At 42.2% G+C, this 12,444-nt stretch overlaps 1 protein-coding gene across 4 annotated transcripts; it reads right to left on the reverse strand.

Annotated features, from left to right (window-relative positions):
* Nucleotides 1-4,196: 4,196 nt before the first annotated feature.
* On the reverse strand, nt 4,197-12,439 carry LOC125426791 (lysosomal membrane ascorbate-dependent ferrireductase CYB561A3). Of its 4 annotated transcripts, none has more exons than XM_048485520.1 (6): nt 12,241-12,439; nt 9,582-9,788; nt 9,238-9,446; nt 8,416-8,570; nt 6,692-6,848; nt 4,197-4,572 (listed from the first exon to the last, which is right to left on the reverse strand). In XM_048485520.1, the coding sequence occupies exons 2-6, from the start codon at nt 9,763-9,765 to the stop codon at nt 4,549-4,551; spliced, it is 729 nt and encodes a 242-aa protein (XP_048341477.1). In that variant the 5' UTR covers nt 9,766-9,788; nt 12,241-12,439; the 3' UTR covers nt 4,197-4,548. The 4 variants fall into 4 exon arrangements, with proteins under 4 accessions (XP_048341477.1, XP_048341475.1, XP_048341479.1 ...); XM_048485518.1 differs by lacking the exon at nt 12,241-12,439 and adding an exon at nt 11,824-12,208; XM_048485522.1 differs by lacking the exon at nt 12,241-12,439 and adding an exon at nt 11,840-11,860.
* Between the last annotated feature and the right edge of the window lie 5 nt (nt 12,440-12,444).

The following is a 12,444-nucleotide window of genomic DNA, read 5'->3' on the forward strand; positions in this document are numbered from 1 at the left end:
TCATTCATAATCAATGGGGTATGGCCAAGTGGGAGAAAAAGCAGTCTGAGCCAATAATTAAGTATGGCCATCCACACTCTTGTCCCCACTCTCATGAGGCCTGTCTCTGAAAAGTGGCATTAGAGACACATTTTGGAACATGAAGGGCTGATTTTAAAATTTTATATTGTACCACTTCAAGAGGTGCAAAACTGGGGAAGGGACCTACCTGGGTACCATTCAGGAGCTGTATAAGTGACTTGGCTTTACAGAATCTAAGTGCTGCAGGAATATGTCTTAAGGAATTTAAGGATGGCAGTTGAACTCCACTGTGCATTTCCACTAACATAGTCCCCATGAGCTCTTCTACTACTGGCAGCGTGGAGGACTACCCTCACATATTTGAAGCAGGAAATGCCATGATTTTAGTTTTCTGATAATTAAAGTTCTAATTTGTCATCTTTACAATACAATGCTAATGCTTTCAGTGCTCTTTTAAGGACAATAAGCATTCTTGAAAGAATTACTACATCATCTGCATAAAGCAGAACTCATAGATGTCTTCCAACAATTTGGGTGTGTATGTGTGTGAAAATTCATGTTATGAGAATGGCCCACCGTATCATTAATATAGAAGTTAAATATAGAAGTTAAAAAGTGGTGCCAGTCATATATCCTTTCCCAGTTTTAATATCACTTGAAAGATAACGCTGAAGGTTACATCAAACTTTGAGTAAGGTCCCTTCATGCAACATACATATTAGGTAGAGCAGACACTGACCAAGTGAGAAGGCTTCCAGTTTGCCCCACAGTTAACTCCAGATATGTAATCAAAGGCTGCTTTAAAATCCATAAAAGCAGCATAAAGACAGATCGTGTTGTAAGAGTAGAATTTTTCAACGAAACGATGGAGTACTAGGCATTGATCAAAGGTGGATTGATCTTTTCTAAAACAAGCTTGCTCTGCTTAAAGTATGTTTTCTTGTTCCAGCCAATCCTGGAATTTCCATTGTAAATGTCTTGTATAAACTATACTGATTGTTTCGAGAAGGCTAATTGACCAATAATTAGCAGGGTCATCCTTTCTTATACACAGGGACAATGATTGCAAGCCCAAAATCATTGGGAATGTGACCATGGGTCTCAATAAAGAATGAAGCCAGAATGGGACCCAGAAGTCCTTATTGTGCTGTAGTTAATTATATATCAAAGTTATTAAAACATTTGGAATAGCTGCTTTTTAAGTGGACAAAATAGCATAGAATTTGGCCACTTTAGAGATGACCTCATTGGAGTAGTCTGCAAGGAAGAGATAACTGTAGAATTTTCCAGATCTTCCAGGGAATTTGGAGTAGGGGTGAGATATATGGAACAGATGTCCTTATAAAATGGACACTACAATAAAACATATTTCACTGTTTTGACTGCATTCAACTGGCAGGAACACAGGTGCTGAGAACAGGGGATATGCAAGTATCTTCCCCCACAGCAGTGATGAGGGCTGGTATGTTTTTTTTTTATAATTTGGCAAGAATGTCCATTTTCATCAGAGGTCTCTACATAGTGTTCCTGAAACTATATCCCCCACAATCTATGCAATCCACAATAATTGGATCATTGCTATAAGAGCATGATATAATATGCCAAAATAAAGCTGAGTCACTAGAACTGACAGCTTGAATAGTTGTGACCTATTGTTTTTCTTGGTTTCCTTTTTCTTGCATGCTTACAGCTGTTTATAAAGACTCTTCGAAACTGCATCTCCCTGTATTGCTGACGAAGGACACTTTGGCCCCAAGTACATCCAGTTGGCCGTGACCAGAGGCAGGGCTTACTCAGCCCTAGCTCCAGCTTGGTGAAACATTCTGTCTGCTGACATCAGGGCCCTGTGGGACTTTACTCAGTTCTGTACAGCCTGCAAGACAGAAATGTTCCACTGGGCAGCGGCATAGCGGGGTATAAAAATTGTCTATCGAACTAATTCCTGTGAACTAAAGGGTAGTAACTTACTAAATTTCTTGTTTAAATTATGACAGCTGAGAATGGTAATTAGCAGCTAAGTCTGGCCTGGTCTTCCTGGGCATTAGGAAAAAATCTTAAGAACAGCTGGGAAAGGGGAGATGAGGAAAAAGGGAGGGTACATTTAAGTGAGCCTGTATTTTCCTTGCTTAGTTGGTGCCTTCTTTAAGGCATGGTTTGATTCTATTATCATTTTCTTTTGGCATGTTCTTTTTAATTGTCATCCTCTTACTGGATGAGGAGGTTTGATCTGTCTCCTTGAATAAACTTTTGGGTTAGTTGAAAAATGTAGTATTTGGAGTTGGTGCTTGTGTGTGCATTCTTCCAGAAAGTGGACCCAAGAAGGAAGCGGTGAGCCATTTCCCTGCAACAAAGTGAACTGTCTTTTTCTGTCCGAGCCTCCCAAGGGCTGAGAGTGAGCAGGGACAGATGCAATCGGGAGCAGCAGCCGATTCATACAGGGGGCTCTTGCCCTGGACACCAGGAGCCTGGGGGGTGCACTGGCCTCTGATCCCCCCCCCCAAAAGCCCTATAATGCCTCTAAAATCACAGAACTTCTATGCGAGGTGCACTGAGGCTGGCAAGACACTGGGAGCGAAGACAAGGCCAGGGAGGGTGCACTCCTCCTCTGGCCTTGTCTCTGCCCCCAGCGGGGAGTAGGGGGAAAAATGCCACCTGGGCGCTGCCCTGTCCCTCCATTTACCTTTTTCTGTGGCTGAAAACAGGCCAGGCTGGTGGGGCGGGGCCAGGAAAGGGGTGGGCGCAATTTTCCACCCACACAGACGCGCATCTGGTGCTCGGTGCACCACCCTGCCCCCTAACAGCTACACGTCTGGCCCCCAGTGTTTTGCAAGCCTCATTGCTTTGACATATCTTGGACGAAGGAAAGTTAGCTGCTTTTAAAAAGCATAATTTATTTAAAATACAGCTAACTTTCCTCTGTCCAAGGCACAGCAAGGCAGGGGAGCTGAAACAAGGTCAGAGAAGGAGCACACCCTCCCTGGCCTTGTCCCCGCCCCCAGTGTCTCGCCAGCCTTGGCACACATTGGATAGAAATTAGGTGCATTTTAAAGGCACCAGAGGGGTTGTTTTTGCAAGGGAAATCAGCTGGGAGGGGGTACAGCTGTTGGGAGGGGGTGCCATTTTTTAAAGCTGTGCCTCTGCCACCGGAGTATGGGGAAGCCACCCAAAAGTCCGGTTAATCAAACTGATAAGCTGGTCTCTCCTACCTTGCACATGTCCAACCTGCACACTCCATCCCCTTTCCCCCACAAATAGAGAACGATTCAGGTTAGGATGAGGGGCTAGATTAAATTTTTAGGCTAGGTTCTTTTATTAGACAGTGTGCCAACATAAATATTTCATTTTAGTATCAAATTTACCTTATATTTTGATTCTGTATTTTTTAACTTTACTGTAATCCAATCTGGGCCCAGCCTTGGCTGGGAATGGGCCGAGTATAAACATAAATGTAATAAATGTTGACATCCTGATTGCTGAGTCTAACTTTTCTTCCCACCCAATGTCCTGTCTCTCCCTGATAGTATTAGCCTAAAAAGCTAACTGTTGGGGTGAGCCTGTGAACAGACAGTGCACAGGAATGCCTGCGCCATCTGTAGCCCTCTGGGCAAGCACCCTGACCGGTCACAAGACCCCCGTGACTCACAGGTCACAAGATGTCCTGGACAAAGGAACAAAAGGTGCATACCCCCAGGTATGGATTAGGCCCAGACAGGAACGTTTCCTCTCGCACGTCCGCAGCCCCTATGAGTCATGTATTGTGCAACATTCTCCCGCTCTCCCGCCTTCCCGAAAACCCTAATAAAAGGTGCCAGGAACCGCCAGCTCAGCAGAGTAGCCAGATCCACGGATCACGCTATATCGCCACTGGCTTCTCTCCACCAGATGATATCGCTGCGTCTTGCCTATTCCTTGCGTCGCCCGTAACGACTTCAGCTAACCATTATGTCCATGTCACAGGTTACTAAAATAATGCTTGTAGAAAGAACTGTTCTTAAAAAGCAAAGCATGTACAATTCAACACAAGTTATCATGACCCAGCAAAGCAATATGTCCAGATTTGAACAGGTAGAAAGGTAATTGGTTACACATGAACAGTTAGACTGTTCATACATGGTCTTTTGCTACAGTAAGTGTTAGGAACCATATACCATTGTGCAAGGACAGCCAACACCAGAAGAGTTGCAATTGCTTATTTTAGTTGATAATTTTGATTTTAAGTGAGCTGCAAAAATAAAAAATGTACATAATTGTAGAACATCACATACAATGGCACAACAGCAAGTAAGGAACAGGTAGTTCAGAGAAGACAATGTCCAGCAGCCAATGGCAAGAACACTTCAAGCCTGCAAAGAAGCCAAATTACCAAAGAGACCCAGGAGCACTGACAAGATGACTTCTTGCCGGAAAAAAAACTTTTTTTACTGCACCAGTTCCAGTAACGACACAGTGAAGAGAGAGGCAACAGGGATCCAAATCTCATTGGAAAATCACACGAATATGAGTCACTGTGCTTGAAGTAGCTTCACTTCATCTGCCTTCCTGAAGCAAGGGCTGTAGAGGAAACAGATCATGAGCAATTCTTTAAAACTTAGCTCCATCCCTTACCTTGATATATTAGTTTCTCCATGGCTAAATATTCATTATGGGCAAGGTTGCCCAATTTTGTCTTTCTGCTGGTGGGGAGGGGCTCAGACAAGGGGTCTATCCCCTCCAAATTCAGTTTGTCCTTCTTCCTTGGGCTATGATGTACAGGTAAACAATTATTTTAGTTTTATATGTGAGTGGGAAGGGCAAACATGATAACACTCACAATATTTAATATCAGCAAGTTGTTCTGGAAATATCAGAACAATACTCCCAATATTCAATAAGACAAATGCCCTGCCCCACACACAATAGTAAGGGAAAAGAGACTACAAGGAAGTACCCACATGATGCTTGTATTGGGCCTTGACCCTATACATTTAAAAGGTATAGACCTGGCCTTTGTACTGGGGAAACCACATCTTGCTTATATAGAAAGCAATGGCCTTCAAATTCTCATAGGGCCAAGCTCTGACTCAGCACTCGGTGATCTCTAGCTGCTACTGTGTCCCTGACACAACTCCCAATTCTAGAGTTATTAGGAGTGAAATCAGAAATTGAACTCATGTTGAAGACACAGAAGAAGTCTGATATTGCCACCATAACACCCTAAACATCAGGTATCTTATTGAGTCGGCATTATCTAACTGCACACAAGCAGTAAGAATTAGCAAATCACCACTATTCCTATTGTCAGAGCTGAACTCGAAGCCCAGTCCTCATCATTTCATTCGTAATATACTTTTCCATCAACTGCCTGTTTCTTCAAAAGGCAATTCCTAGAAAAGATGTGTGTGGGGAGAACTTTTGAGATCTCATTCCAATGAAACAAAGATCTAGCTTGGAAACATAGAAATGAATAGTTTGTGTGTGTATATAAGTGTTATTTGGTAAAAATGGTAAAAGCAATTATATGAGATTAAAAATGATATTAAAACCAGTACTAAAACAAGCAAAAAGCCCACTAAAACATTAAAAGTAATACATCATGGTAGCAGGAAATAATATTAAATATGGCCCTAACTCCCCCCCCCCCAAAAAAAAAAAAAGGCAGAAGCTTTGCTGAAAAGCCTAGGTAAAAAAATCTTTGACCCTGAAGTGATCCTCAAGGCAAGGTACCACCACTGGAAAAGCTCCATGTCTGGTTGCCACTGACTTTCCTGTAGGTACAGTACAAAAAGCTGGACCTAGAAGGATGATCTTAACTAGTGAATGGGAGAGTATGGAAGAAAGTAGTGCTTCAAGTGCTCCAGTCCTAAGGCATTTACAGTGTTTAATGGTAATGGTAAGAACCACCACTTCAGATTGCGCCTGGGAACAGCTCTTCAGCTTGTGAATTTTTAAGGGCCCTTTTAAAATTCACAAGGACAAGTTGCACATGGTGGTACTGGCCACAGAATTCAGCTTCCATGGAATCTCAGAAGTAGGTTCCAAGTACATAGGAAAGACAGGCTTGAAAATTATGTAGGCAACATCTGGCAAAATCATATAGAAGAAAAGAATGGTCAAATAGGCAATACATTTCATTGGAATTTCAAGCCCTTGGAATAACACTGTCTCCTTAGCATGAGCAGATTGTTATGCAACATAACACGCAAATCATGGTCACAGTTTGCCAGAGGCGTATTGGGGAGAAATGACGCCCGGGGATAAATTGCCTGGGGGCGTGGCCATGCCTCCCCAGATCCTGCCCCCAGTCTCAGTGCTTATAAAAGCAGCTCTCAGAGGCCAAGAGACAGACAAGGGAGGCAGCAGCCATGCCCCCTCGACTCTGCCCATGTCGATGACAACATGGGCGGGGTGGGGGGCAGGGCCCGATCTGACGCCCCACACTTGACCAAATAATTTGCGCCCCATGTCGCCATTACCGGTACGCCTCTGCAGTTTGCAGAATTCAGCTACTTCATGCCTTTTAAAAAAAAAATTAACAGAGCATACATAGAGGCCTGCCTGTGACGGCTGCCAATGAATCACTGGGACAAATTGAATTTGTTTTGCCTGCAGTTCGAAGCATGCTATGTTTATTCCCTAAGAGACTTATACTTATCTAATCTGAATTCCTTTCAATTGGCTGGATTTTTTTTACCTCTTGTATGTCTTGTGAATTTGCATCTGGACGCTTCCATGCAGACATAGCAAGAGCCCATAACACCAAGAGCCCATAAATCAGGATAAGTAACCCCAAGATGTTAGCAAACCAGGCTTCTGCAGGGAGATTTGAGTATGGTGTTGTTGAATTTGTTCTGTGGAAAGAAACAAGAATCATAGCCAAAAGAGGTCTGAAGCTGGCCTTTTTGGATCACATGGAGCCTCTTGGGCAACACTTAGAATATGAATGAAAATTAAAATAATAAGGATACTCCAAGAAGAAGAAGAGTTTGGATTTATATCCCCCCTTTCTCTCCTGTAAGTATTGTGTAATACTACACAAAATGAGCCTGCACCAGATAGCTCACAAGAACCTCTGCTGTTATCTAACATGGAGCTCCTGCCAAAATCTTTGCTGTTACCCAACGATGAGCTTCTGTTCTTAGGAAATTTCATAACAAGTTTAATGTTACTTGTGGACTACAAACCTTCAAAAGCAAGATTTTTGCAAGTTTACTATAATGCTGCTCTTGTGACTTCATTCTAGTTGAGTTGTCTGTAATAGTGGTTATCTTTATAAATGTTACCAACAAATATATAGACACTGATGATCTTGGTCATTATTGTTATAGTGGTTTGTTTGGATTTATGTTCTTTTATTGTTTCACACATCCCAGCTCCCTGTCTTGGTTGCTACAGATAGGGTTGTGAAAGCTGAAAATGCAACAACAGCAGTCTGTATCATTAGTAATCTTACATGCTATGAATCATGAGTCATATGAGGCCATTTCTGGCGGCATCCATATAGCTAACTGCCTGCTTTGATTCTCAATAGTACTAGCCAAACAAACCACAAAAAAGGTCCACAAAAATAATGTGAAGGAAAATAAATTCTGATGCAGAGATGCTCCTTTACAGGGGATGCCACTTCGTTTTCTTCAATTTTCTTTTTTAAAAAAAATATTTCTATTTTCTCAAATAAAAAGACAACATACAACACACACATGTATATAAAAGAAACAAAACACATCCTATTACACATCGTACAGTGACTTGCAGCTATCTCATCTTTGACTACAGGTAAACTCTAACTTTAATGCATATACTCAACATGCTGATTCAGTAATTCTTTCTTAAACATCTACTGATAGTTACAGTCTACTGTTTCAAACCCTGACACAACTTCTCTATTTTAATACTTTTTCAAAAGGTATTCTGTAAAGGATTTCCAGTCTTGGAAAAAATTGTCCAAACTGTGTTTTCTTTGATCTTTTCCAGAAACTGAAGTGGGAGAATACCTCCCTTCTTGATAATGTCTCATGATGAGTTACAAAAGGAGCGTTTCTGGTTCAAAATACTTCTTGATAACTTTTTTTTATATTTCATTGAACAGCTTTGCATCTTGGTGGTTGCCACTTGTGTTGGTTTCATTGGTGCAGTCTTCCTGCCGTACAATTATCTTTAGAGAGACTACCTGTTTGTATTTCTGAAAGTTAATTATTGCTTTCATAATTCAAAACAACTGATACCTATCTGGACCAGCACCTTTCATTTGGTCTTTTGATGCTGAAAAGCAAGCCTTTTTTTTAACTTCAGTGTCTCATTCACCACCCATTATTTGGGACCCAAGAAACATTTATTTTCTCCAGCTTACAATATCTGCCCCCCCCCTTTTCTCTCTTGCTTCTTTTAACAACTGCTGCCTTCTCCCCCAGTACTCACAGTCTGAAGAACAGCTTCTCATTAATGCCAGAGATACAGGCTGCCATAACTACAGAAAGGATGGCAGAGCCAAAGAAAACATGGATGGGCTTGTAGAGGGCTCGCAGCCAGATGGGGGCCCAAGGTAGCAGGAAAGATGCAAATCCCATTAGCCACTAGGTGAAAAAAATAAGAATTGGGATTTTTATCAAACAACAATAATGGAGAAAGAACCACACATGGTATCGGTATGGGCATCTAAGAGTTTTACAAGCAAGATTATTTTAATACTTCACATTTATTAACTGCTTGGTAGCCCAAAATCAGAAACTAGGTTTTGGAGAAATCTAAATTTAGATTTGTTACTTGGCATGCTGCCTCAGATGCCATGATTTTGGAAGGGAGATTAGCTTAGGGAGTGGGGGGAAAAAGACAACCAAGAAGGAACATACAACTTTTGAAAAGGGTGTGTGAAAAATGTGTAGTATTCATTGTCTCAAAATATAAGGCCATGAGTGAAAGGTCAACCAATGTAATTGACAGGCAAACCAAAGGATCTCATCACACAATGCATAACTAATTAATGGAATTTATGGCTGCAAGACACTGTAGAATCCTTTGGCATAAAAGGTTAATAAGTATTGAGGTAAGAGTACAGGTCTACCCAGTGATTATCTGCCTATTAGGAGAAATGTAACATGTTGAAAGTGCATATTTCTGACCATGAGATTCCAAGTACAAAATCAGCTTCCCCTAAGCACCTGGTTGCCACTGCCAGAGAAAGATCTGCGCTATCTGGACCATAGGGCTGATCTACTTAACTATTCATTGAGTTTTACTCACCTGGCAGGAGAAAAGCACTACAGCAGTTAGCCCCAGCCAGCTGTGCAGTGAGTACATGTTGGGGATCTTCTTTTTGTTGTGAAACTCAAAGACAGCAACCAGCCCCAATATGACAAGGAGAAATGCTGTCAAGGTCAGTCCTGCATGGAGCAGCTTCCATGGAAGCTTGGGCCCCTCCCAGGAAAGGGGCACACGATATACCAGTGCCGCTGCAGGGAGGAAGAAAGAGTTGTTAGAATCAAGTTTATTGAGACACACTTCCTACCCATCCACCAAGTCATTTCCATTCAAATGCCAATGGAAAAGCAAATAGTAGGCTGGATTCAAAATGTCTTCCCCCTTACCTGAGCCATATAAGACCAACATGCCTGTTACCATAAAAACTGGATGCCAGTTGAACATTTCAGAAGAACCATCCCAGGCAAAGCCACCAAGCCAGTGTTGGCTCCAGAATCCTGTCAGTCCCACACAGAGAATCCCCAGAATTCCAAGCAGGATAGAAAATGGCAGGAACTGGATACCAGGCATCTCACTACTAGAGGGAAGAACACCTGAGAAAAATAAGAGACCAGCTAGGTTTAGGGCTCTTTGTTAGATCACAGCATTCATCACTTTTACTTCCCACATGGCCCTGCTTGATCTTCTGGATCAGCTCTGCCTTCCTTCACTCTGCAGCACTGCTTTGTGTTCTACACACTTTATATTGGCAGTTTTATAACCCAAAGAGGGAGGAGTTCCTGTGACTAGTTTAGGGAAGTAGCTTTAAAGTGCATAACTAAACAAGTGGAACATCAGGAGGAGAGCTTCCAGATCTCCCTGTGCTTATTCAAGTAGATCACAGTCTAACTAAAATGCTGTACTTTCAGAAGCCAAGATGAACAGCTAGTAGCCAGACTATCACACAAGGTATCCATAACTTGCAGAGTGTGTCCTGATAAAATAGCTGGACATACACAGTGACACCTCCTTTCCACTAGGCAGAAGAGGCTTAATTGATTTCCTTAGATAAGGAAGAGGTTTTCCTGTCACTGATATGATTTTTATCCCTCCAAGAGTCAATTTGCACAGAAAATCAACAGGATTGTTAGCCGAATTCTCAATTTAGTATTCATCTTATTTTTTTTAAAAAAAAACTAACAGGGGTCATACACACAAAAGCACCTCCAGCTCTACAACAATCCATGAAGAACCAGAACCCACAATTGATCAAGAAGGAAAAAAACCCCACTTAAATAAGTCTGGTGAGCCAAAATCTAGGTGCCACAGCTACACAGAACTAACAAGTGTGCCATCCTAATACCAAGGCTACTCCATCAGCCAAGGGAAACATTTATGTCAATCACACTGGGATCCAAAGAGAATAACTTGATCTAAGAGACAACAAAAATGAACTACTCTCAGTTACGGACCGCAATTTTATCTGCACACCCAACAGTACTGCATAGAGGTTGCACCTGCAACTTTTACTTCCTGTAACAGTCCTGTAAGGTAAGTCATGAGATTCCCTCAATTTCTGCTTTCGTACCAAAGTTAAGAAGCTTATGCAAATAGTTTAGCAAGGGTGCAAGCTATTTTTTAGCAGTTGCATCCTGTGTGATATTTTGTGGCGGGGGGTGGGGGAAATCCACATTGTATGTTAGGCTATGATGCCTAACTCCTGCTGTAAGGTGTCTGTAACTTGTGATTATCTGTATTTAGAGACAAACATGACAAATCAGCCAAACTGATTTTGCCGATTTGTCATGTTTGTCTCTAAATACAGATAATCACAAGTTACAGACACCTTACAGTAGGAATAAAGAATCTATTGCCCCATCTATGCAAACAGTCTTACTTTTGATGCAGACCACAAAAGAAAGTCAGTTGAGAGTGGCTTGCCAAAAGCCCCCCACATCCTAAAACCAGCACTGTGCTCTGAAATCATGTCTAAGAGGACTGTTCACAAGGCTGAGTTAAGTGGACTGTATGATGGCACTGTCCACTCCATGTAATTTTTTGCTCCCTTCACTTTACAAATGCTAACTCTTCCCCACTTCCAAAGAGGTTTCTTCATACTGTATCACAGCCGTTTTGCAGACAGTTACTCTGTCATAAGCAGGAATTCAAGAGCCTGATAGGACGACAACTGGAGGCTGTGGATACATTATGGACGTAGGGTTATAGGAATCAAGCTAGAGTTCACTCATTTGGGCTCAGTGGTCCATGCAAACCTTCGGCTTTTATTGTGTATAAGGCTGATTTTTCATGCCAAAATTGCTCCTCTGTTGGCATGGGGAATGCCCCGATGCAATCGGGAGTTTTGCACAGCCTCCAGTGCTGCAGCTATTTTACTCATTCAAAAATGGCCATTTATTACGGTGTCTATCCACCCCCTTCGTATACAATGACATCACGCTGGCGTCAATGGTCACATCACTCCATTTCATCCTCACAACATCCTGGTGTTGTAGGTTAGGCCGAGTCACAGCAAAAAAATGACGACCATAAAGAGAGAAAGAAATACTGTAACACTTATCCTTTCTTAACACTTATCCCCACAGCAACTAACATGCAGCCTTGTAACTAAGAAAATGCATGCGACTTCACCTCGCTTCCGTCTTACGCGCAGGGGATGTCGGGAAAAGTAGTTCCAATGCGCTGTCGACCCTCGACTACAGCTCATCATCCGAAGCCGCAGAGACCCCCACCCCACGTCTTCGCAGTGTTATGAGCCGCCCAATCAACATATCCGGCATGGAGATCGATGGATTTCTGGGAAATGTAGTTTCCGTGTGAAACCCGAGACCTTCGCGTCATAAGGACTAGGGGACACGATGAAATTCACTTTCAAGGGAAAAGTTACATGGCATTGAGCGAGGGAAGCTCTCTCAATCAAATTTCTGCTTGTCAAACTCAATCAGCCATTAAATGCATAGGCGAAGTCTCACGGGGGGGAGGGGGGGACACCTCGGACACTTACAATCTCCTAATAACTGTGTTACTACAGAATCGGGCTATTAGTACCTTGACCCTATGCGATGACAGACGCCCTTGATTATTGAAATCAATGAGTTTAGGATCGGTCTGTAGAATACTATCGTCTGCAACCCTATTACTTAGAAATATTTAGAATCTCAATAAAAAAATAAATAAACAAACAAGGGTCCAGAGGCACAGACGATATTTATAGAACCCATCCGGCTTTGAATCTGAGTTCCGCCGTAAAGA

The sequence above is a fragment of the Sphaerodactylus townsendi genome, linkage group LG02, assembly GCF_021028975.2.
Source record: "Sphaerodactylus townsendi isolate TG3544 linkage group LG02, MPM_Stown_v2.3, whole genome shotgun sequence".
Classification (NCBI taxonomy): domain Eukaryota; kingdom Metazoa; phylum Chordata; class Lepidosauria; order Squamata; family Sphaerodactylidae; genus Sphaerodactylus; species Sphaerodactylus townsendi.

What these genes read in the sequence shown, in the direction of transcription:
- LOC125426791 (XM_048485518.1), bottom strand. Translation starts at nt 11,902, where the DNA reads ATGATGAGCTGTAGTCGAGGGTCGACAGCGCATTGGAACTACTTTTCC. An exon ending in GCGCGTAAGACGGAAGCGAG is followed by an intron (nt 9,789 to 11,823) that starts GTGAAGTCGCAT and finishes TATTTTTCTCAG; the next exon opens with GTGTTCTTCCCTCTAGTAGT. An exon ending in TAGTGCTTTTCTCCTGCCAG is followed by an intron (nt 8,571 to 9,237) that starts GTGAGTAAAACT and finishes TTTTTCACCTAG; the next exon opens with TGGCTAATGGGATTTGCATC.